Raw genomic sequence first — 26,348 nt, 5'->3', positions numbered from 1 at the left:
GCCCTCTTTTAAAATGGGAATCATTATAGCCTCTTTCCAGGAAGCAGGGATGACGCCAGAAAGTCAGATAGCTTTGTATAGGGAGAGTAATGTTTTTCGCGTTTCGAGCGGCAGGTTTTTCAACATTTTATACACGACACGGTCGTAGCCTGGGGCAGAATTACTGCAGGAGTTTAGTGATGTTTGTAGCTCAGCTAAGTTGAAAGGTTGGTTGTATGCATCATAGTTTGTACACTTGTGTTCTAGTTTCTGCTTTTCTATACTTGCTTTATATCTTTGGAAGGCTTCAGTATAGTGTGAAGAGCTAGACACCTGCTCGTAGTGGGCACCGAGGAAGTTGATCTGATCTTCCAGGTTGTCACCCTGTGTGTTAACGAGTGGGAGTGAGTGTACTTTTCTTCCTGCTACCCTACGAACCATGTTCCAGACTTTAGCCTTTTGTGTATATGAATTGATCCCTGATAAGAACTCGTGCCAGCTTTCTCTTCTGGCCTGCCTACACGTTCTCCTTCCTTGAGATTTTATTTTCTTAAAGCTGTCAAGATTTTCAGCTGTCAGTGTGAATTCCAAAGCAACCTCCATGCCTTGTTCTGCTCCTTTCGCGCATTACGACACTCGTTGTTCCACCATGGGATGCGTCGCTTGCCAGGCAGTCCAGGTGTTTGCGGGATGCACTTGGAAGCTGCGTCAATAAGGAAAGCTGTGAAGTACTCCACAGCTTCATCTATGCTTAAGCCACATATGTCTGTCCAACTTAAACGAGTAGTGTTATAAAACTGTTCCCAGTCGGCTTTGTATGTCAGCCACTTGGGAACTTGTGAAGGACAATGGTATGATGTTGGTTAACTCAAAATGACAGGAAAATGGTCACTTTCATATGAATTATTTATAACTTTCCATTGGAGTAGTGGTAGAAGTGAACCTTTTTCTTATTCAACAGACAAGCACCTGATGAAAAGAGAAACTGTTCGATGAGACGCCCTCGTGCATCACACCGACAATCACCCCATAAACTGCTGTGCGCATTCAGGTCCCCTATAACCAGATAAGGTTCTGGTAACTCATCTATTAAAGACTGGAGATCATGTTTTTCCAGGCGGTGTTGCGGCAGTATGTATAGAGAGCAGATGGTGACGAGCTTATTCAATAGAACTGCTCGAACAGCCACTGCCTCTAGGGATGTTAGTAGTGGTACATGACCACATGCTACTCCTCGCTTAACAATAATGGCTATACCACCAGATGACGCCACAGCATCATCTCTGTCCTTTCGGAAGACAACATATTGATGCAAAAAATTTGTATTCTTGGATTTTAGGTGCGTTTCCTGTACACACAGCACATTTGGAGAACATTTGTGTAGAAGTTCTTCGACATCGTCGAAGTTTCGAAGTAGTCCTCTTACGTTCCATTGTATAATTTGTGTCTCCATTATGGGAGTAAAGAAGTGCTGTGTGTACAAAATGAGTGTGGCTGGTGTCTAAAGAGAAAAGTGACTTATCTTACAGAGCCTTTAGAAGGCCCTGTAATTACTGTTTTGTCTTTTTTAGAGCGGTCGAGGGGACCTCGCCACTCCTTTGGCGCAGTCTGCGCCGGTGCAATGAATGTGTCCATCGCCTCAGGAGAGACGACAGACAATGTTGTTTTCATTGTAGGCTTCGTCATGACAGACTGAGCCTTCGACCCCACCGGGCTGGAGGACGAGGAGACCTCTTTAGTTTCTGTGGTGCTCTGGCTGCCGCCAGGGTTCACACGGGCCTTTGGTGGGGCTCTATTCAGGGAGGGTGGGGCAGCCCCAGCTCCTCCCCCTGTGGGGGCTTGTGGCGTTTGCCTCGGCACTCTAGGCGTGGTCTAAGGCATTGCCGAAAACCGAAGTGGTGCTGACCCCTCTCGCACCACTTCAGCATACGTTGCATTCCCAGCAAAATGCGGGGAAACGCGCTGCCGCGCTTCACGGAAGCTTATGTTCAATTTAAACTTTGTAATTATTATTTCTTTTTCCCTTTTCCAGGCCCGCATGACCTGGAATATGCAGGATGGTCACCCTCACAGTTTGCGCAGTGGACAGTCATCGTCAGCGGTATGACCTTTGGTGCCACATTTCACGCACGTAAGCTGTCCTTGGCAGCTCTGGGAACCGTGCCCAAACTTCTGACACTTAAAGCAGCGCCGCGAGTTGGGTATGTATGGTCTGACTGGCAGTTTAAGATATCCTGTTGCTATTTCAGTGGGGAGAGTGCTAGATGCGAAAGTGAGTATGATGTGTTTCATTGGGGTTTCTTTATTTTCTCTTTTTATTTTGATACGCTGCACCTGAATGACATTTTCTTCTTTCCAGCCTTTTAGAAGTTCCTCATCACAGATGTCCATCAGGTCTCCATCTGATACAACACCCTTCACGGTGTTCATGGTTCGATGTGGTGTGATTGTGATAGGCTGATCCCCAAATGATGTAAGGTTATGCAGTATCTGGTACTGTACGTGGTCTTTTATTTCGAGTGGCAGGTCACCACTGGCGGTCTTTGTGGCTTTGTAACCTGCACCTAGCATTTCTATAAGGCATCTGGACACAAGGAAAGGTGAAATGCTTCTAGCTTTATTTTCTGTTCTTTCACAGTGGATGATGTGGTATTTCGGGAAGTTATCTTTCTTGTTTGGAAGAAATTCGAAAATTGCATCGGTGCGCCACCTCTTGGAGGGGCGATTGGTTGTGAGAGGGCTAGGAGTTCCCATGAATTCGGAACCTTATTCGGCGGCCATGCCAGCCACCCACCCCCGAGCCCAACAAGGGGACGCTGCGAGACGCGAAGGAGACGCAAGCGCCAGCCGTGCATGGCCGCTATAACCTAATATATCTACCCAAGGTTGGCTATCTACACCACGTTAACCCTTGCCGCCGAGAATCGTGGAAGTAAAAAGAAGTGAGGAGAGGACAGCAAAGATCAAAAGTAGTAGAAAAGACGAAGATGGAGAGAGAAGGAGACAGGAAAAGGCGACTGCCGATTTCCCCTGGGTGGGTCAGCCCAGGGGTGCCATCTACATGAAGCCGGGGCCAAAGGGGTGTGTTGCCTCTGCCGGGGGGGCCTTAAAGGTTCAATCACCCGGCGTCGGCTCAACCCCCAGGATCCTTTTTTCCTTGGACACGGCTCAGCCACGCACGGCTAGGCGTGGGAGAGGTCGAAACCCCCCGTTAGCTCGGGTCCGTGGTGTAGCTACACACCAAACGCCTGCTTTCACAGACGCCCCTGCGGGGACGCCTCCACGTCTTCCTTGCGAAACCCAGTGAAGAGATGGGGATCACGCTGGTGGCTGTGTACGTAAACAGGAGGCGCGGCTGAAGACGGCGGGGGAGAGATGGCAGCAGCGCCGGCAGGCTCGTTCTGTGACATGCTGCCAGACAATGGGGACAATCGGCGGCCTGAACGCAGCTCCAGGGAGTCGAGCGAGGTGGGAGAGGACCGAGGACCGAAAATCCACCTCCACCACGTATGACGTCTGGGTTGAAACAGCGTTTATTTAGCCTAAGGGCTCAGCAGCGAACGGGCAGTCTGAGACCGAGCGCGCACACACCCGATGATGATTGTGGTGACACCCAGTGAAGATGAGGACAGAGACCCAGACAGATGATGATGATTATGATAATGCATATATGAGAAGAAGCGCGTGACGAATGCCCACAATACGTATTTCACCTATTTACACTGCCAGAACAACAAAAAACTCCAACAAAAGACTTTGTTCCAGGGGTCTCAAACTTACAGGGCTCGCGGCCCACTTGCTTTTTGCTAGTGGCTCGGCCCGCGCATGACTATCTTCAACCTTTCTTTTTTTTTTCCCTTAATGTACAACTGAACTCTACGGTCAAGGATGACTGAGGAACACCAGATATCAACTATGAAGATCATTTCTGCATAAGAGCCTCAGGCATCAAGCCAGCATGTTTGAAACTTTTATTGAGCATCACAAGAAATAAGTTTAGCTGCATTGCTAAATGATACGAGCATGAATTTCTAATCTGTGGTGCTCTTATCTGTGATGTTCAAGTAATCTATACATATGTGAATGGTCTCAAGCATTCATTTCTGTGAGGCAACACATGCAGTCACCATGTGTTGAAACATAGCCATGGAAGAAAACCTCTATATCTCAGAATCGGTGGCCAGATTTCAGTCATTCGCAAGATTGGTATAGAAGGAAAATGACAATGTATGAGAAAGGCTTTCTTTTAAATTGCAAGTTTAACTGCATGTAGTTCAAAGTCCACCCCCCCCCCCCCCCCGGCTTGTTTAAACTTTCTACACTGTCCCAGCGCATGCAGGACTAAATTTCGTGACTGTGGCCCATCAGGGGAGATGAGCTTGAAACAACTTTTCTTTGCTTTTTTTTTGGTCAGAAAAGCCACTCTTTCCACCAGCACAGACGACACAACACATGGGTGCCTACTACATAAACTGTCAGATACAACAGGCTTGTGCATTCCCACAAAATTCACAGCACAAAAGCCTTCCACTAGAAACACTGAAATAGGTAACGGTGCTCAAAAAAAAAAAAGGCAAAGAAAAGGAATACATCTTAACAGGATGGCTGAGCAGGCGCCCATTGCATTGATGTAGGTTTCCAAGTATGTTTTTTCTTTGCCCTGATACTTATTCTAGCATGAGTACCCAGCTTAAGCTAAATACCTGCTACAATAAAAGCAATATAACAAAGGCAGTGTAATGTGATTATCACATGGGACATAGGTCCGATACAAGAAGGCACTGCAAAAATGTTGTTTACAGATGCTGGGTGAGACTAACACAATTTATATCAGAGTGAAAACTCATTGTATGACAACATCTAAAACGACAATACTTACCGAGAAATTAAGGTAAATGCACGAGAACAAATGCGACACAATAGGATGTTCACAAAATGATCCGGATGACGTCAGACAAATCGCCTACAATTAATCACAAGTAATCAATCTAGCTGCACTAAATAAAGAACCTTCCGTGCATCAAGAGATGTAATAAAATGCTACTTGTTCATTTCTGCTTGATTCGTGGAAAAAAAGAACCGGCGGACGTTGCTCTGGGTAATGGCACGAGTGGTTCAAAAATTCAATTTTCACCTGGTTAAACTGGACAGGTCCTGCGATCTAGCGGGGCCCAGTTGAACCAAGCACGCCTGCAATTTTGAAGGCCATGGCTAAAAATTGTTCAATGGTCGTTGTTGCTGCCAAGGCTCCCACTACTTTCCCTCTGCTGCTACTATAGTGTCGGCAGTCGCACAATAAAGCCGCGAAACGTTGTGCATGGCAACAGTGACATCAGACGCTCCGTAAAGGCGGGTGATTTGAAGTGGGCTAAGCCGATGTGGACCACTAAAACGTAACTTCATTTCAAAATAAGCTGTTCCTTGGCACAAAAGTAACACTATGGAATTTCTGGACTACTATTTCAACATTTAACGTGTCCCCTTAAAGGTCTCTGTGAAAGGGAGCATAGTTCACCTTTTACCACCAACTTGCAACATACCATTTCATTGTATCTCCTGCATTGTTAAATGCTTTCTGAAAATTGATGTCACATTAGAAATGCTTTTTGAATGATGGAAAGGCTTACTCCAACATTGAACAACCTAATTTGAGACCGACTGCACCAAGAAATTCAACAATAATGAAATACGGATCATTTGAGGACTGTAATTATTATCAGATATTGTGCAAAGTTTTTAAAAGACTAATGATCTCGAATGTAGTTCATGTCGAAGTAAAAAGTTAACCAACGGTCAGGGGGCCAATAGATATTAGTGGCCCACATTTAAACCACAAATGAGGATCATACAGGTTGCCTTGAAGCTATAGGTTTAAATAGAGATTCACAAATATAGAAATCGTAAGACAATCCACCAAATACAAAAGACAGCGCATTGATATTTGAAGCCTGAGCTGGCTGTCCCACAACAAAAACATCCAGGAACAAGTATATACAATAGGATGAGGAAGGTGACTGCCACACCGATTTCTGGTAATTACTAAGCACCTTATAATTGAATGGACGACATCTATCTAATAAGTTTCATATGAGTGCCCAAAGTTTGGAGGTGTCAGAACTCTAAGTTTAAGGGAGTATTCAATGGTCAGCAGTTGACATAAGCTTTTCAAAGGATTGGTAGAAAGAAATGCAGACGAGATTGACATAACAATAGTTACTATAGTCATAGGCCCAACATAAAAATTAAATGTTTTAATGAAGAAAGAAAATATCAGTAATGAGTAGGCATAATGCCAGACTATGATACATGTAATAAAATTTTATTAAATTAAGCAACTAGAGGACTGGATTTGTCCTGCGATATTTGTTGGGTAAAGGAAACCCTGCATAAATGAGGTCTCAGCTAAATCAACAGCTCATATTCCCTGTGAAAACAGTGCATTTTAATTAGTACTTCCATTTCGTGTTCAGTAAAACTTGCAGCTGGGCAAGTTTATTCAAGTTTCAAGATAAACTGGTGTGTGCCAATTGAAGACAAGGACACAGGTCCCATCTTTTCTGTGTCCTTGTCTTCAATTTGTTCACAATAGTCTATCTTGAGACATTTTGTGTTCATTGTGTATAAACATCCAGATTTTTAGAACGCCCACAATAATTACATGCAAGCACTGCACTATCCAGCCAGAGTTATAAAAATTTATGTTATACTCAATACCCGCTGAAATTTCTCAGCATGGTGGCGAAATGTTGGACAGGCTCTACAGGCACTAGATCTTGAAAATCAGTCACTTCAAAGAATCACAATTCTGCCATCTGCGGCTGATTTTTCCAGCGGCCCAAGCACGATTGTGCACAAGGATGCTGCCTTTTCACTGAATTAAATTCTGTGAGCGACAACAGTGAATGCATCACTAGTTTAAATCCAATCTCTGCTTCGATCTATTCAAAACCAACCAAAACACAAGAACTTTAAAAATTGTAACATCAGTAAAATGAGAAAAATATAACAATGCACTATAAGAAAAGTAATGTCTCCCTGTATTTTGCATCAGAAATAGTGACACCAAAAGGTAAGCTGAAGCACAAAATTCCAGTAAATTTTTTTTAGGGAGAGTATTTTGTTAGGGTCAAAATTTGGATTTATTCCCAGATTATTGCTGCTGGATGGTGAAACATTTTGTACACTCCACAATCTCTCCTTTTTAGGTAAGTTCAAGTGCTCTTAGCTTTCTATATTCTTAATTTTTGCTATATTTCGTGTAACTAGACAGAACTTATTAAATTTATATACCCTAAAAACACTTTTTTTGCTGTCTACTTATGATGCACAAAATCATGTCTAATAGTTCGTTCAGAAGTAATAAACTTTGTGTAACCTAAAAAAAAAAAGGCATTTTTTCCTACAGTAGGCAGTGTTAGTGTCATGCCAATTTATAGGACATTGCCTGATTCAGTTGAAACAAATGAGTACACATTTTAACAAATATGTGAAGGCTGCTCACTGGCATATGGCACTGGGGATATTTCATATGCAGCCTTCTGACTATTACCTTAAGGAAGCAATCCTAAAAAAAAAAAAAATGTGTAATTTTACTTCTTAGCCTACGTCACTTGGCCAACACGAAGCAGAGAAAGTTGACGCAGTATTTATTATAACTGATGTATAACATCTGTTATATGCAATATCTGTTTTGCATCTAATATTCATAACAGATGTGAAACTGAAGGTCAGTTTGAGTTTTCCAAATCTGCAGCATAGGACAGTGCCTCCTCTCTTTCTTTTTTTGCAAACCTTTTTTTTGCAAACCTTTTAGCGAACCATTACATGCGGGACAGCGCATTGAGAGCCTTTCGATTACCACGCTAGACTGTCCAGCTGAGTGCTGACAAGATGAGACGTTTACTACTGTCGTGTCTCAGTTCCGCTTATAGCGTCTTAATGCAAAACGCGCTGCCGATGCAATCTTTTCATAAAAACGCATGCGCCGGCTTTGAAATATGCTCTGCGAGTGTCGTCACAGAATTTACAATCTCACAGTGCTCACATGTATAAAAACGTAGGACAAGTCTTCATTTTTTGCCCAATAAAAGTGCACGAAAAACGAAGACAAATATAAACGATAATGCTGTTTGTATTTGTCTTCATTTTCTTTTTACGTGTTCCAAAATCGCATGCGCAACAAATGGCCATTTCATTGGATTACGACAATGGCACCCCCTTTTCTGCAGTCAGAGTAAGCGAAAATCTTTGAACTCATGAAAAGAAACCCTATGATGCTCAGGTTATAAAAAAGCATGAGTGATAGCCAACACTGTTTTTCTGCTGCAGCGAGGACAGCCTCTTTCCACTCTGGACCACACCACCTACATGCACAAAATGACTGTATGTTAACAAGGTGCCTGGAAACACAAACGAGATAACGCCCAGTGCTCAACATGTTTTGCGATAAGCATTCATCAGCGGAACGACTAACACGAAATGCGAATAAAGCAACCATAGAGTGTCTCAATACTAGAAAGCTGTTGATCCTTCAAGTGCGTCACTACATTACTGTAAACACAGAAAGCGCCGCATAGCGCATACAGAGAAAGCTACCAAGGAAGACGCGCAAAGATGTGAATCTGAGAGAGCATTATGGGAGGGGGACGCGGCGTCTACCGCATCTCCAAGGCAATGACAGCGACGCACTCTCCTGTCTCGGTGATACAAGCAGCCCCAGCTTTTAGGTGGTATCGCACAAGGGCTCTCTGAACCAAGGTAGACAGACTGTTACCGTTGAGGAGCAAGCGTTTGCAATGGCATTGAAAAACATTAAGAAGGCGCTGGTCAGACGCTCCAAATACTTCTAAGACTATACCTTGAAAATAGCTGAAGCACCTTTAGTTGTAAGCTACTTTTCAACAAATAACCAAGCTTAAACATTTTATCATTTTATTAACACAAAGAGAGTAAGAGACGGGACATACGTAGGCCTTCACATGTCCAGTCCTTTGCCCTCTTTTTTGTCCTCATTTATTAGTGCAGTTCAAAAATTCAGGGGTAGTGCCATCAAATTATGAGGCTGTAACAAGCCTTTTGTCAGTTTTCTTTGCATGCAAGGACCCTCCACACGAATGGTCAGACACAGCAAACACTTGGAATGTATTTTAATTCACTTACACAGTGTACCTAAATGATCATTCTCCCGATTGAGGCCCATCGTGAATGCCCCTAACACTGACATACATGTACATACAAGGAAAGCATCACGGCTGCTTCAGCTAGCGGCACGTTTGTTTTGCAGGTGCTTGTGTGGCAAAAACGCAGACAGTCGCCAAGCACGAACGTCCTTTTCATTCGCAGATTGTGTTTCTCTCATAAGTACCTAGTAACATTGAGACAGCTTCGTGTTGCTATTCGGTAATAGATAACATACATATTACGTGAAGGCTGCAATGAAAGCAATTTTAATAGCCAACAATTAGCTTACAATGCTCACAGAAAAGTGCTGCTGCGTACATTTGTAAGTGCGGCGGCGGCCGCCTATGCACACTAGTGCGGTGACGGTGGGCGCTGCCACTCGTAGACTGATCTCGGGGCGAATAAGAAACGCTTGTAGCAAAGAGCCCACAGCCACAAATATGGTGGCACCACCCTTTTAAGATGAATGTCTACCAACTAGTCCGATTTAGTGCTCTACTTATATTACCAACCATAATGAAGAAAAGCATTGAAACAGTATTTGGAAGAGAACTGTGAAGGACTTGAAAAGTATAGAAGCAACAGTTGAACAGATTCATACAACAGTTTGTACAACTTTTGCTTTTGTTTTCTTTTTTTTTTTTTCATTACATGTGATACAAAGTGTCTCACACATCATTGAAGTCCTGTGGGAAGGTGTAAGAAACGAGCCCATCCACAGACTAACAACGATAGATATCTAAATAAATGTCGGTAAAACCTGGCGAAAATAGCTAGCATAGACATACCTATAAACATAGTAATCTCATCAGCACTGCATTGTGTGGCAAGCATATGCTGCCAAATTTCTTTTTTTCTTTTTCTTTTTATTGCTAATTATACTTAGGATACTTAAAACTAAATTTACATAAATGTTGAAGAGCAAAACTCCCTAACCACATTGAATGAAAATTTTAGGCAAATTTGTTAAATATAGATGGAAATGAAATGCAATGAAAAAATTTTAATGCAGGCTGTTTGGCCACAAATCCCTTTACATGATACATGTGCATCACATGGGACATAGGTAGCAAGATTACAAATGGTGCATGATCACACTGGAATTAATTATGAAGAAAAGAGCAGTATGTCATAGATGCATTTATTGTTGAGTGCAGTTCTAGTTAAGTTAAAGTCTACAGCATAGTGTGTCATTCAAAAGGAATATAAACACGCTAACATATAATCATGAGATAATAAACTGCTTAGTCTAAACTGATAGGCCACACAAAGACGGGATATGCTTGTGCCATAGTGGATAGCTATTTTACGCAAGTGAGCTGGCTACATATTTTGTTTCGAAGAACACATCTTGAGCTAGTTGGCTGGTCATCACAAGGCAAAAACAACCTACCACAGGTCGTACTGGTAGATGCCTAACTTAAAGTTTGTGAGAACAAAAGTATAATGTGACAGTGCGAACTTGAGACCATCTAGTTATCCCCTGCCAAGATTGCGGGTGCTTGCCTAGGTTGCTTGTCTAAGCGTGGTGTGCAGCTGTGCTGATAAAATGACTCGAGAAATCGTGGAGGCTCAGGAAATCTCGAACCAAAAAGACGGCTGCATCAGTACTTCATCCCCAAAGAGTTACGTTTTCTAATGAGGGCGGGATAATTATGGTTTCGTTTTGGTATCCACTTAGAAAGTTTGTCTACCAGGCTTTGCTCCTTTTGAAGTGCCTTTTGTTATTTTGATACCTGGTATATGTCTACTGAGGTGTGCAAACAACAAAACTTCAGTTGTTAGTCAGCCCCTGTGCTTCGTGTTCATCTGTCTTCATAAAGTATGTGCCCTTTTTGTCTTGCAATTAGTGCAGAAACCAGGTGGTCTGTGAAACAAAAGCATCTTAGATGAACCGTTCAGGCGAGTCTTGTCAGAATAAACCTCTCCAAGAAGACTAACAACCGCCGCTTATGCTTCTAACCAATTCGTTCCAAAATGACAACTGAATATTTTTTATTCAGGCAGACTGCAAGAACATCAGTTTAAGTTGAAATCTGGCCAAAATTTCAGTTCAGGCACTGCTTTAAATTTAAGTTTGGTTAAGACACCCTGGTCATAACACCTTTTGGCAGAAATAATGAGAGAAGTAAACCCTTGAACGTGCCAACAGCAATTGTGGCACTTAGCAAGCTCAGAGGCCCAAAATGATCTGAAAGAGCTTGATCAAAAAAAAAAAAAAAAAAAGGGGGGGGGGGGGGGGGGGCTTCACAGCCTTTCAGCATCATACAAAACAAGTTTTCATTCCAATATGAATTTCAATGTAACTAAAATAGTTTAAACAACACCTTACCTTTTCTTCCATAAGCTGCTGAATGGGGTGCCTGAAGTGGTGGGCCTTGAGGACGGAAGCATCTTCAAAGTTGCCATCATGGCTTTTCACGAGCTCTCGTATGATTCCAACATCCTGATTGTCACTATCTCTCTTTAGTTTATCTTGCTGTGCTGTGAAATCACGTAACGCACAAGAAAAATGCACACGGTGCACTAGTGCTAGCCATTCCTTTCGTAAAGCCACAGCGAACTGCAGCTTGCTGCCCAAGTCATTTCTACATGTTGCAAGCATATATGAAAACACGATGCTTAGAAATACTGACATGACAGAAGAATACTCTAGGTGAAGATTACTAGCATAAATTGAAATAGTCTGAACATGCAGGGTATGTTTGAACCTGGCCAATGAACCAGATTGCCAGTAAGTACAACTGATATGACTGATGTAGCATCCTAAAATAACCATTACAGCTCTTTTACAAGTTCAGCCCAGTACAGATTCAAAAGGAACAGGGTGTTCAAATGAAGCATTAATAAAAAAAACCAAAGTGCCCTCATTTAAAAAACTCACTCAAAAGATTTTGCTACTCGTGCTAACGCAGGCTTTTTTTTTTAATTATAGACAAATCTACCATAAGACTTCTCTCTCTAATGTCCTTATATATGAAAGTAAAATTTAGATGGTATAGCACATTTCTTTTTGCAATCCATTAAACGACCTCAAGCATTTTTGCCTCTATCGAAAATACAACTGTTGAGGCCGGGATTCGATTCCTATGACCTGCAAGTCAGCAGTTGAGCACAAAGCTCAAAATGACTTAGCACTGATTTCCCTAAATGATACAGCAACTAATGAGTTAACATCACCTATACTAATTTGCTAAGTTTGCTATAGTACATGTAATTAAACAGCTGAAGAACAATAAATGGGAGGGCAGCATCACACGTATCGAATAGGAGCCTGTATGAAGTTAGCAACTAGACCACTAATAAGAAAATACAAACCTACTATGTATGAACTGTAATCCTATGCAAACTATGTCATTATTCATGGCTTAAAGTAAAGCCGCCTTTTTGTTTATCATTTTCTCTCGATAATTCAAGAATCCAACATTCAAATAATATTGATATATGTCTTATCTAATACCCCAATCTTAATGAAAACCAGCAGAATTGTGTCAAGCATAGAAGCAGGCCCTCCGATTTTTATACCTCTTTCCCTAATAACCCAATGACTCATAAATAAATCACAAAATGATGGTGCAACTTAATGTGACTAAAACAGTAAACATCGCATTAACATCACGAAAACCAGCAGAGAAAGTACATCACCTTACAACAAGGGTCACAAGTAAGGAAACAAGGAGATTACAATAGTTTATGACACTGCTACCAGAGCCCCTTGCAGCAGTGCTCCAGCAACCTTGTTCTCAAGGGGCACTAGGCCTTGTTGCAAAAGAATTGTATGAATGTCAAAATTGCTAGTTCGAATACAACGAAGATCATGAAGTGAAATTAAAAACAGCTACACTGGTTTGTTTGCTCAGCAGTTTGATAGAAGCACAAGAAACGTGGTCAGCCTAGACCTAAAGTTATTGTACCAATGCTCAGCTAGCACAAAAATTCAGCATTTAAGGTAAGGGAAAAAAAATATCTTTCAAAAATGAAATTCACAAAGCGTGCTTTTTTTCGAGCTGAATATGGCTTACGGATAAGGGGGAAAATCCTCCCAGAAACAGAAACAAGAACGGATAACATGAATAGCACATGAATAGCACTAAGTATTTGTAAAAATGCATTCTTCTACAAGGGGAACTAGAGAAGCAATATTTAGCCACATATAAATGATGTACACGAATGAAAAATGCTTTTTGATCAGACGAGCTTGTCTGCCATTTGAAAAATAAAAAAAAAGTTTTGAGTATCACCATACATAACATGAATGAGCTTACATATAACGCTCAAGGCCAAATTGTATATTTTTACCCTTCTTTGTCTAAACAAGTTAACTTTGTTTTTTTTTTTTGCCAAACATCAGCCTAGTGCTAATAATGCTTTAAAATTGGACCTGCCCTTCGCAAGGCCACACCAATTACGGTCGACTGGTTTCAAAAGGGGCTTACTAATATATTGACATCAGAATCGCTGCAAGAATGAACCAAGCTTACATACCTGCCGTGGCTCATTCAAGCACTATTTACATTGTACAGATTTTAAATGCGAATGCATTTCTTAGTCAGGCTATGTCAGGCATTCAGCGTTGTCCGCGACGGTGTGCTCACAGGCAGGTGTTCTCTCCCCTCTCACTCCCTCTCCACAGCAACAGCTGCAAGCGCATGCGCTTATCCTCGACCCTGACGATTGGAGCATGTGGTGCGAGAGAGTGCAGGAGCAGGAGAGAGTAGGTGCAGTGCTTCGCCGCTCCATCTCTCGCTGTTCGCGCCCTTTCCTCCTTTCACCCCACTTTCCCACCCGCTCATGCCTCACTCTCTACTGTTTGCTGGCTGGGTGCCTCTCAAGAACATCCATAAATGTGTGCTTGAGACGTCGCTGTGAAACGCCAACGCTGAGCCAAGAATGCTGTTTGTTTTGTTCATTTCACAGTATTTTTTAATCATTTCTACTAGCTACTACAGCTGGAAACAAATACCGCCTTTCTCATGACAGAAAAATGCCATGTGCAGCGAACGGCGCTATTGGCTGCACAGTGTAAGGAAAAAAAAAAAAGAAAACATTATTCTTCTCACACTGGGGTATCACGAGCGAAACGCCGTTATGGACGCTACACAATGCATTCGCATTTCCTCACGATCCCCTTTGGAAAGGTGGGGGCATTTTTTTCATTTTCTATCTTGCAAAAAAAAAGGAAAAAAGTGAGGACTACGCCTTACAGCCATTGCAACTCACTCAGCACTGAGATGAATATAAAGAATTATAAGTCCTGTAGCTGTGAAAGACAAATAACACCCATCACATATGTACAATGGGCCTGCATGTATGCATCCACCAAGCAGTGCAAAACTAACCTTCGTAAAACTTAGGGTCGAAGAGGTCTGTACGCTTTGCAGCCAAAGCTGCACAATAGCCATAGTCAATACAACACAACAAGAGGTGGTAGCAGTTGACAAGATCACAGCAGATGGCCGAGAATCGACCTGCAAATAAACAATATAGGCTGTTATAAGTTTCCATCTCACCTCCTGGTCTCATTATGACACTAGCATCTAAATGATGGGGAGGTGAAGGGGAGAACCATACAATTATCAAAGCATCATCCGGTCGTAAATATTTTATTGGACGAAGTCCCTAGATGCAGCACAAACACACAATTGGAAACAAAATCTTGGCGTCTCTCATAATCATATCATGGTTTTGGGACGTTAAACCCCACAAATCAATCAAACAAAATCTTGATAAGTGACGATGATATGGTGGTCAAATCAGGTTCCATTATGAAGAAAACATCGGGTGCATCGCATGGAAAAGAACAGTAAGAGGCCCCAAAAAGAGAGAAAAATAGATAAAATTTTATTCTAGCAGCAGTGCTGGGGTTCACACCATCAAGCCATTTGTTTCTCTCTCCTTCACTATACACATACAAATAACGAATTCGTGGAAATTTTGGATTACTTGTATTTTAGTTGGTCTTAGATATCTTCCATATTTAACTACAGTGTAATCTCAATGAACGGAACTTTCTGTTGATTGTTGGCTCGAGGTTAGCTACAAGCACTGTGAACTCAACAGAGAACGTCGCACAATTTTTATTTATTTGACTAGTATGTTGACATCGCCGATTGTGTTTACAAAGAAAGCGAGCCATTGCCAAAATAGGAACACTAATGTGCTTCGAAATTCCTTGATGACCGCAAGCAGTCAGTTGCCATGAGTGGCTGACTTTCCGTTTTTAAAATTCATTTGTTATGCAATCTGCCTGTGCTATACGATTACTTTTTTTCTATGCACTAAAGTATTTGCTTTTTAAAAGAAAACGCAGCCTTCAACATTGCCTTTCCGTAAACAACACTCCAGAAAAACGGAACACCTTTCCCTCATCCCTTGAGGTTCTGTATAAAAATAGTACACGGTAACATTAAATTCCATCCTGCAATGACAAGCTGTCAGTCATAATGTGAAAAGCATTTTAGCTTGAAAGGCAGCTTAGATGCATAAAAATGGCTCACTGGAAAACTCATCAGTAGGACTTTAATACTATACCAACGAACAGAGGCCCATATATCCCCACAGTGAAAATGTGATTATGCATTTATTCATTTAAGGCATACAACTAGCCCAAAGTTACCTAAACTATTTTACAGGGGCTGTTCATCATTGACAAAAGAAACCAAAAGTCACTAAAGTTCTTGAAAGCCAAATTTGCAGTTAGGGCAAGTGCTGAGCCTTCTGAGCAAACAACAGCTCTCCACGATGCAAAATTTTCATGCATCCAAACAATATAAAAAATATTTTCAAGAAAATAATTGCCGTTGAGCAGAAAATGGCTTACACGGAGGTATATATATTCATAAAAATTATGCATGTAAAATATTTGTGTATATAACTCTGTGGCTGGACTCAAAGGGCAGCTAAACTAGGAAACTTAGCAAATTCTTTGTTTTCAAATCTTGTGGGCTGGATAAATGCATTTATCACAGTCAACAACTTTTCACTCATTACGTTTTAAGTATTGCTAATGGCCGACATCATCTGCTACTATGCCCAACAAAATAATCTGTGCAATTTTTCGCAAATTACTATAGTTTCATGCAATATATGTAAAGACACAGTGCGAAAAAATAAAAAAATAAAAATGACATGACAAAGAAAATTTTTTACTGAGCAAAAGCATGACACATAGATGTCATCACTTAAGATCACTTCAAAAGTACAGTGAAACAATGCAACATTATCCTATATTCAGAAATTACTAGGTGTGTGCAAATAATAACAAGTTTTGAATATAATTATCATTTTTTCCTTTATTTGAAGCATTCTGCATTTAGAAAATGTGTATTCAGATTTGCCTAAATGTTCAGCCACAGTTGAATGTAGTACCAGTAAAAAGGCAAATGTTTGCACAAATTTGAATGTTTGGGCAAGTGACAAATGATGAGTGCTACAAGTTACAAATGATGAAAGCTACACAGTCTTATATTTACAGTAAAACATTGCTAATATGCACGCATTCACACGTACGACAATGAAAACGCGAATGCAGTGAATTCCATATTGTGCCTTGAACCAAATCGTCTTGTGCCAAACAGTTAGGCAGGACATGTCAAGCAGTAAGCTTTTCTATATGACGACTTACAATTAGTACCTTACCAGAAGTCTTTTCAGCCTACTGCGGTCCAGTGAAATGCAGTTTCATTCATTTATGTTAAAGGAGTAAGAAAAGCTATTCATAATTCATTTATTTATTCAAAATACCTTACAGACCCTAAAGGGCATTGTGTAAGGGGAGCACAAAAAGAAAATAGATAAATGGATTTGCAAACTTACAAACAATAACATAAAAATATGTCGATTATACAACTCCTAACAAACAGTGGTAGTGACAAAAAAAGGAAAAAAAAATATTTTAATAAGAATACAATGGCAATGAAAAGCAGATGATTATATGTGTGAGATATTGATTTAAAACAAGCTATAAAAAAGTAAACACAATTTATAAATAGACTTTCAAGGATTTAAAAGAAACCATTGTTCAAGATTACACAACATAACTGAATGGAAAGTTAGCATTCTAAAAAAATTTAATAATGAAAAGAAATGAAACAAGAAAAGAAAATAACCCAAGAAACTGGCAGTCATTCAATGCATAAGTGCAGAACTTGATATGAATAAACCAAGCAATTAATCCTGGAAATGGGTGATTAGGAGATGCCGGAATTTTTGTCAATTGCATTCATCTATGATTCATCTACATAGTGAAGTGTCAGGCCAGTTGGTGCAGCCTTGCAAACAGGGGTGGTGCTAGGATTTTTTTTTTTTTTTTACAGGGGGGGCACCCACGACAAGCGTGTTCCTCCAAGGGGGCAGGGAAGCGGAGAACATGCGCCTTGAGTTTTGGCTATGCCTATGCTTGCTCTTGAGGGGCAAAGGGGAAGCAGGTGGAAATTTTGGGTGGGCCCCATGCGCACCGCTGGAGCCGCGCTCCTGCTTGCTAAGTCGCTGAGTGTAAAAACAATATGAGAGGCAAATATTCTGGACAGGACAGACACTCACTTGCAACTTTTTGGCTGTGAGTGTTTGTACTGTCTCCCATGTTTTTCTCCCATATTGTATTTACACTCAACAAATTTGTGAAAAAAGCTATTACTTCTTGTTTTACGACTTTTTTTACGTTTATATATTCAATACTTGATTTGGTATTCAAAGACAATTCTTTGCCTTATTCATAATCAATTCGTATATGAAAGTTTCAAAACTCACGCAGCCCTATGACTTACCACTCTGGAGTGCCAAACAGGTCATATTTGCTAGACCAGAAGGGCAAATAAGTGAAGGACGGCAGGCGCTGTATTGGAAGAGAACTAACAGCGCTAGAAACTGAAAGGTTAGAGCAACATACAAGGCACTAAGTCCAGTCTCTAGTGCTGTTTGTTTCCATCCTAATGATTTAGCAACCAGCTCCGACAGATTCCTGTGGTGCGATATAATTCCTGCTCAGGATGCCCGCAACTGTAATGGCTTGTATTTCATCTGCCTGAGGCTAGTTAACTGCCTAAAAATCAAAGAAAGACTAGTAGAAGATAAAAAAAAGCAACTGAAAACGACTTGTAAGTACCATGGCATCAGTTTTTAGCAGTGGGCCCAAAAATGTTCAATAAAGGCTTTGGCCATTTAATAAAACGCAAACATTCTTAGCTAGTCCAAATTGGCCATCACACTCAAACTCAGTATCCTTTATAGACCCTGCACTGCTCTCAAACATTAAATTTTCCTAAGCTACGAAGCAATCAGGTGGACAGATTTACTTTGAAGTTCAATTGTGAAAATCAACCTTTTATCCCAGGGAAACTTCAATGCCTTTGGGTTAAACTCCTACGTGACAGCACGCACCTGTAGTGGTCTGTGGTCGAGCACTGCTGGACAAATTCTTTTACTGGAGCCTCAAGTCATTTAGTTTAAGACCAGAACGAACAGAAGGTGGGAAAAGGTTTTGCACTGCCAAGAAATACTCTTCCTGTGAAAGTGATCATTTTTTTTATTGCTTACTGACATTGTAACACCTGTAAGACTAAATGAAAGGCACAGCCATTATATCAGAATTTTTCTTTTCAGGTAATCGATTGCCAAGGCAACAGTCGGAAAAGTGCTCACCTTTGATGTACACATACAGTGTCCAGATGAAATTAAACATGTCATTAGAACTGCATTGAGTAGGCCTAGGAAAGAAAAAGCACATTTGATGTGGTACAAGTTGCAATAACATGGTTTACTAATAAATGAAAACAAATCATGCACTAAAAGACACTACACCACAATAAATGCTAGGTCATTATCAAGCTCACTAATCAAATTTCTCTCTCTCTTTCATGAGAGACTCCCAGCAACACCAGATACCCGATTCAGAAAGTCCCTCGCTCAATAAGCAGAAATTTGTGCCATAGACATAATCGTGGAAATGTTATGCTATATGATGAACCAACCTAATGCACTGGAACTGCATGTGAATTACTCAGAAAAAAGAGAGGGTTTAGATGGTGTATAACATCCAAACTCTATTTACCAGTAGGCATAAAAACCTGAAGTAAATTCAATTCCAGTTCAACACAAATTCTACCACTGCCACACCCCCTCATGTAATTTCTACTCATGACAAAAAAAGGTTATAGAGTACTTCAAACTACAGTGAAAGGTCAAAGCTCACGATACTGCACACATAGGCTACTGAAATACATAAGCAAGAAAAAGCTGGCTGGAAAATATACTACTGGGAAATATGGCATCAACTCTTGTTGTCGGGGAGAGGTTTACATATAAAAGGAATAAAGTGACTTTTTAATAACATAGCTTTCAAAACACCAGTAACCAAGTGAAGATTGAAAGTCCCAACAGAAAATAAGCAACAAGATGAAATTAGACTTATGTACACAGGGTATCTCAGCTGGCAGCATGTGTAGCATCAAATGTTTTAGTGTAAATGCAGTTATCCCATGTCAGTAGTCTTGGAAGATAAGGCCAACTAGAAAGCAGCCATGGAAAAAGCCATAACATTCAGGCTGCTGCTTTCCTGCAAATATGAAGCCCCTATAATGAAGAAAGTGCTTAGCCTCCTAGTGTCTTAGGTGAGAAAGGCAGCCCACATGGGTTGCATTTGATTGTATTTGTATTTATATACAAGGTGCCTTTTTTAAATAGTACAGATTATTTATAAAAAACCTATGGCACTCAGTGTCCTGCCATTTTCACACAAACTCTAGCTTCAAGGGGAAGTATTTTTCCACAGCTATGATGGCATTGACATGACTAACAAACAAAAGCTTGTTAATTTTTTTATTACTGACTTGACTATGTTTGTATATTTCAAAGTTTTAGTGCATGATAATTTATGATATCCACATTTTTTTAGAAATAAAAAGGTTGCACATAGTTCGATATTTATCATCGAATTGCAAAGGCAAAATTGAAACTGATCGTAGGCGGTGCGCCAACTCTGCTGTGTGAGACCGGAACTACCCATGACAGGGAAGTGATAAAATTTGAATCGAGGCATGCCAAAGCAGAATGCCGTCAGAAAAATCGGCAAGCACTCTGAAATACACAAGTAGGCAGCTTTTTGTTTGCGTGTGAGGTGTAGTGCTTGCCTGTTTCTTTCTTAGGCACTAAAGCTAATTCAACTGTCTGCAAGAAGAAACGCTGCAGTGGCTGCCCCCAAGTTTTATGCTTCCTAGACAAAGAAAAGTTTGATAGTGCTGTTTTTTGTGAACTGTTCAAAAGATATAGATAAGCACCAAACACTACAGGCACAAATAAGACGATTCATTGGCACAAGTAAAATTACTCGTAGCTTTTCACAAGAAGACACGGCCTTTGCATGCCTTGGTTCGAATTTCATCCCTTCCCTGTCATGGGCATTTCGGTTTGACATAGAGCTGTAGTGCTCCGCAAGCGCTCGGCACAATCAGCTAATTTTGCCCTTGAATTTGGCCATGGATATCTCGAACTATGCGCAACTTTTGTGATTTGTGAAATACGGGTATGGCATAAATTGTCATGCCCTACAACTTTCTAATATGAATAACTGCCCTTAAGTCAATCATTAAAACGTAGTGACTTTTTGTTAATTAGTTGCATCAATGCCATTTTAGCTTCAGGAAAGTACTTCCGCCTAGACATAGAGTATGTGTACAACAGCCACAGAAGCGTAGCTGTCACAGGACTTTCATTTTAAAAATGTGTATTGTTTAAAAATAAAACACCCTTAATGTGCATGTGAAATAGGGGGGAGGGGCTTTCAATTTTGGTGGAAGGGCACAACACCCCATACCCCGTGAGCTTCCTGAATGAAGGTGGTAGACACACAATGCATGAGATTTCAACAAGTATGAGTTCAAAAAGACACAAGTGAATTTAGGAGACTTGTATCAAAACAGAAACATGAGCATTCCCGAAGCAGCTAAGGATCTAACGATGGTGAATTCTGGGCATATGTGGTTTGTGGAAAATGCCCTGCTCAACAGTGCTATAGGTGACTTGTAGCAAATAACCACACACCTGAACCAGCAAATTCCAGATTAGGCTTGAAAGTTGATATAAAATATAAAGCTGATAAATATAAAGCTGGTAAATAAAATTTAAATTTCATTGATATGTAGAAAATGGATTTTCAGCAGCCAAGCAGGGAAGTACTAGTCATGGCTGGTAGTTAGCCTCATTGAAGTGAATTTAAGCTTTGTGGCACTGACATGACAAACTGGATCATAAGAAATCTGTATATCAAAAAGAAAAAAATGGGTAACGGACATACACTTACGCATTTGGATCCTTCACATTGAAAATACATTATTTGCAATTAAAGCCTTTAGCAGTCATAGATACTAGACACCTACCCACACGTTTCAGACATGGTACAGTCAGATGAAGATGAAACAACAAATACATAACATGCACATTAGTAATAGAAAATGAAACTGAATAAAATTTAACAAAACCCACAGAGCATGAACTGGAGGCTAAGGAGAATGCAAGAACTGATGGAATGAAGAATGGCATCTGTGCCAAGATACAGGAATACAACACGGATGAGAAAGCAAGTTTTGGGAGCTGATAATCTACAGTTAGGTACAAATTTTGAAGGCAGCGATAATCCCTCCTTAAAAGCTGGCCACATATGAGTCTGTGGCCGGAATGCCGCATGCACCCTAGACTGGCACCACGAACTGACAGCCAGTGTTCCGCTCTCGGGCTTACGGGTATTTCAGCGAAGCTTGTTATGACTCTAGGGATTTCAGTGGCAGCAGTGTATGTGGAAAAACATGTGCGGGTGAGCAGGCAGAAATGTGGCCCTCGAAGGTGTGCCGGTCACATGCATTATTTGTATATACAGTTTCCAATGATTGATGCTCTCGTCAATCGTAGGCTTGTCAGCAATCGGCTGTTTCTGATCTGGCAATCTGATCTTTTGTCAAAGTCACTTATTTTACACTGCCACATTGCACTGTTGCTTGGATATGAATGCATGATTGTTATTGCTGCATGTAGCAAATGAAATCTTGCACTGCTTGGCACGTGAATGAACGTCCAATTGACAGCATGGAAAAAGCAAAAAGTTAGGACGGGGTATATAGCACAATGCAACAGAAACAAAGAAAGATAAGTTGTTCAAGCATGCACACGCGAAGTTCACTTGCCCTCATTTTCTTGATTGGGAAAGGGATCACGAATTCTTTTTTTCTTTGTCATGGAGACAATAATTCGTAATGCTTTGGTCATCTGGGCACCTTCCTTGCTTCTTGAGTGGTATCAATGCTTACGTGGAGTTGGCCAGATTTCACTATACACATGGGCAGATACCTGGAGAAACTTGCTACTCTGCGACAGCAAGTGTGCCATGCCACCAGGTCATGTGGCAATTCAGCATGCACAGGCAGTGTATGAAGCCCTTGTTATAGCCAACCCAAGTCTTACATGCTGTGAACAAAATTTCAACGCCTGAAAGCTAAAGCTAGGTACTTTACAAAATTAAGTTAGTTCCCCACCAAGTGTATATATGCGCATACACACACAAATACGTACATACATGCCCACAAAGATGTGTCTGTTATTCATATGCTGGGGACACATGAACTGTTCAATCTGCAGCACCTTGCACAATAATTTATTATTCCAATATATATAACAACATTCTAATACTCATACCCTTCCCAAACCCTAATGCGGCTTATATTTTCCTCCACACAGATCGTAAGCAACTCGGCTAAAGTTATTGAAAATCTCATAACAGCTAGACACTGATCTATCACAGAACAATGTAAAGTGAGCTTTACAGGGTATGTAGATGTGCAGTACTCACAGATTCGAACGATATCAAATTTTTTCATATAATGACTGGTATGCCCAATTGCTCGAGCTAAGAACACTTCAAATCTCATCCCAAAAGATAATGTCGGCCGTGATCTACACCTTCAAGTTTAATTTACAGTGAAGATAGTGGAGTATGCGTGTTTCTTAGCCCTAAATTGTTCTGCTTCGATCCGTGAGTACTGTACTTAATAAAATGGATGTTCAGAAAACAGCTAATACCTATGACTCCTCCGCTTCACAGCCTTGATGGAACGACGCTGAGCCGTGGTTTGGTGCTCCTTAAATACACTGGTGAAGATCTGGACATATTTCTCATAAATTTTTGCTGTGACACAGAAGCTCTTTTCGATAGTTTCAATGCGTTGTCGCATGCGCTCATTCAAGTTAGCCATGTCTGCCCACTTTTTCATCTTCGTGAAAAAATCAAGCAAGCTGTAAAGGAAGTATCATGCGAATTAACACACACAAGCCCCAAAAAACAATGATGAGGTTGTTCTTGCAATAGTGTTATTAATATTTTAAACATTATTTGCAAGATGTTCTGACCTGCAACAGCTTCCAACTTGACCATACATGAGCATTTTATGCAATAATGCTAGATGATCATGTTTGGCCTATTTGGCATTTAGTTGAAATGACAAGAAGGAAGTAGTTTGATTGCGAAGATTTTCTTATAAACACACTGCAAAGATTTGCTTACAAACATTCAGTACTGGAGAACAAAACTATAATATGAATGTGCTCTCTTAGATTCTCCATCTTTTGAGTTTGTAATAACGACATTACAACTTTGTGTTTTATAACTGCTGAGGTTTTAACATCCCAAAACCACCATATGATTATGAGAGACGCCATAGTGAAGGGCTAGGAAATTTTGAACGATTGGGGTTCTCTAACGTGCACCTAAATCTAAGCACACAAGCTTCAAGCATTCTCACTTCCGTCGAAAATGTGGTTGTTATGGCTGGGATTTCCCGCGACCTGCGGGTCAGTAGCCGAGTGCCTTCTTGGCCACTAGACCACTGAGGCGAGTCAACTGATTGGTGCCTGAACCATTGCAAACCTAGACATAAACTGGGTTTGTGCAGGCCAGAAACACCCAAGTATTTTTTTCCCCCAGGCTTTTTGGTGGCAACTCTCAAATCAAGTAAAATTAACCTTATAAAACTCACCATGGCCTAAACATGAAACGATTTGAGCTCTTCTATTTTACATTTCAAAAACCTTTAACTAGCCTGGGTAAACAATTTGGTGAAACTAGTCCACACATGAAACTGCCTAAATATACAAACTTCACAGCATGTTATTATTTGTTTGTGCAATAATAACCAGAAAGCTGGACAGAGATGTCATCAACTTCCTTTGTACACTAAGATAACTCGAATTTCATGAGATATAACCCGTCAGTTGAAGTCATAGAGCACTTTCAAGCTACATTTTTCAAGCGGTCAGTAGCACGAAACAGTCACACGATGATATTGTAGGCAGTACAGCACAGGGGCAACAGTTTTAAAATTATCAAAGCATGATCTATTTCGCGAGTTTAATTTGCTCTCTTGCCCTACAACATTTCAAACAACTCCGGTACTCAATCTTGCTTACAACTATAGGTATGCAATGCCCATCTGATTTTGGACAGTGCTTCAGATATTTAAGCATTCCTAAAACAAAATGCAATGCAAAAATTTACAGCAAAATTACACTAAAGTTGGAAAAGACCAACCTAATTCTGCATACGGTGAGCAGCCTGGTGAGGGAAACACAGTTGCCTTCGATGCGTGATGTGTGGGCTACTGTGGGCACATTCCCATTCCTGCACTCCACATAGAGCGCACAAGCTATCCAATGTCGCATGTTACCCTGAAAACAAAATTTCATGGTTTAACTACCAAGACATGATATGCGCCCAAAATTAAACATGAAATTAAAATCACACCATCAAGTTTATCACAAGAGATTCGTGTTGACAGCATTGATTAAGGTATACCGTTGAAATGTGCGAACCATGAACATTGATGAATCATTGAGTAGCACCAAATAACGCAATTTTTCTTCCAGAAATGCGCGCACAAACGTGCATCCAAGTAAACGGCTTCTTCCGCAGCACTTCTTCACTTCGCAAGGTTCACATCCTGCAGACGGGCTGCTTAACGGATCTTAAGACAGCTCTACACTTGAAATTGCGGACCACTTGAACTACAAAACCGCACCAATTCTGCGTCATAATTTGGCTACGTATGAATGATGTTAATAAAAGCCGGTCACGGACATCGTATGGCGACATGCACAAACCAAACGACGACGCCACCAAGCCTAAACAGAGCGGGCGCACTTGACATCAAACGCCCAGAACTACTTTCACCAGTAAACAAGTACTATAAATATTAAACATGTATGTTATGAATACCCAGTCAACGCACAATGTGCGACTAAAGGTGGCATCAGAAAAGTTTGAAAATTGGAGTCATCGACGATTTGCTGAGTTGTTGTGGCTTTGACATGGTTAGCACGCATAAACCTGCTGGACAAAAATAAAATCGTGCTTTTTATTAGGCAATAGATGCTAAACGACGGACCACCGCTGTTACTTTCACCGTCTTAAAACCTACGATAGTAGCACAAGATTTCTTAATATTTGTTGATTTGTAACGTAGTGTGACGCGAAAACCAATGTTCCAATTATTGCTCTGATACCGGAAAATACCAACGTTCGGCACCATTTCTACTCGTTCAATTGCCTTACCGTGAAAAGCATAAGCCCCGATGCACACGATGGTATGCGCAAGAAGTGAAAAAGAAGCAAATGTTTGTCAATAATGGTTTACCTCAAGAGTGTAGTTCATGCTGATGTTCTCGTACGTGTTCAAAGCTTGATCAGATGTGAGGCGATCCATGTTCAGGCTGGAGCAAACTTCTTGAAAACAAGCCCTGACCTCTTGATCACCTTCACTTGAAAGCCCCATGATGAAAGATGGTTTGTTCGAACACAAAGTTTGTTAACCACACACACACGCACGACCACACTCACAGTCAACCACTGATATGCATATGCACCCCGCACTCGTGTGAAAAAAAATATAGTCCGGCAAATTGGCGGGAAACGCTCCGCCGAGCAACAGCTCTCTTCCGCGCAAGAAAACTGTGTGAAAGAAAATTTGCTTTAAAAGCTTATGTAGTAACTATAAACAGAATATATATATATATTCGAGCCTATACAACTTGGATACAGGTGCATAATATTACTATAAGCACGTTATTTGAGAAAAAACAGCTTCCCCTCGTTGATCAAAAGAAATAGACCGCGATCCCTCCGCGCCGCCCACTTGACACAGCACTCACTACTG

The 26,348-nt window shown here is 40.8% G+C and overlaps 1 protein-coding gene across 6 annotated transcripts in view; it reads right to left on the bottom strand.

Annotated features, from left to right (window-relative positions):
* Nucleotides 1–26,085, bottom strand: part of LOC119176189 (retinoblastoma-like protein 2) — a 154,650-nt gene extending 128,565 nt beyond the window's left edge. For all 6 annotated transcript variants that reach the window (XM_037427351.2, XM_037427352.2, XM_037427354.2 and 3 more), the window contains exons 1-6: nt 25,830–26,085; nt 24,728–24,864; nt 23,224–23,436; nt 18,799–18,863; nt 14,499–14,627; nt 11,492–11,643 (exon numbers count right to left, since the gene is read on the bottom strand). In XM_037427351.2, the coding sequence (XP_037283248.2) occupies nt 11,492–11,643; nt 14,499–14,627; nt 18,799–18,863; nt 23,224–23,436; nt 24,728–24,864; nt 25,830–25,967 (834 nt within the window). In that variant the 5' untranslated portion in view covers nt 25,968–26,085. The remainder of the gene's footprint in view (nt 1–11,491; nt 11,644–14,498; nt 14,628–18,798; nt 18,864–23,223; nt 23,437–24,727; nt 24,865–25,829) is intronic.
* Between the last annotated feature and the right edge of the window lie 263 nt (nt 26,086–26,348).

This window comes from Rhipicephalus microplus, chromosome X, assembly GCF_043290135.1.
Source record: "Rhipicephalus microplus isolate Deutch F79 chromosome X, USDA_Rmic, whole genome shotgun sequence".
Classification (NCBI taxonomy): Eukaryota; Metazoa; Arthropoda; class Arachnida; order Ixodida; family Ixodidae; genus Rhipicephalus; species Rhipicephalus microplus.
Note: the sequence above shows the minus strand (reverse complement) of the source record. Positions and strands in the feature narration are given on the sequence as shown.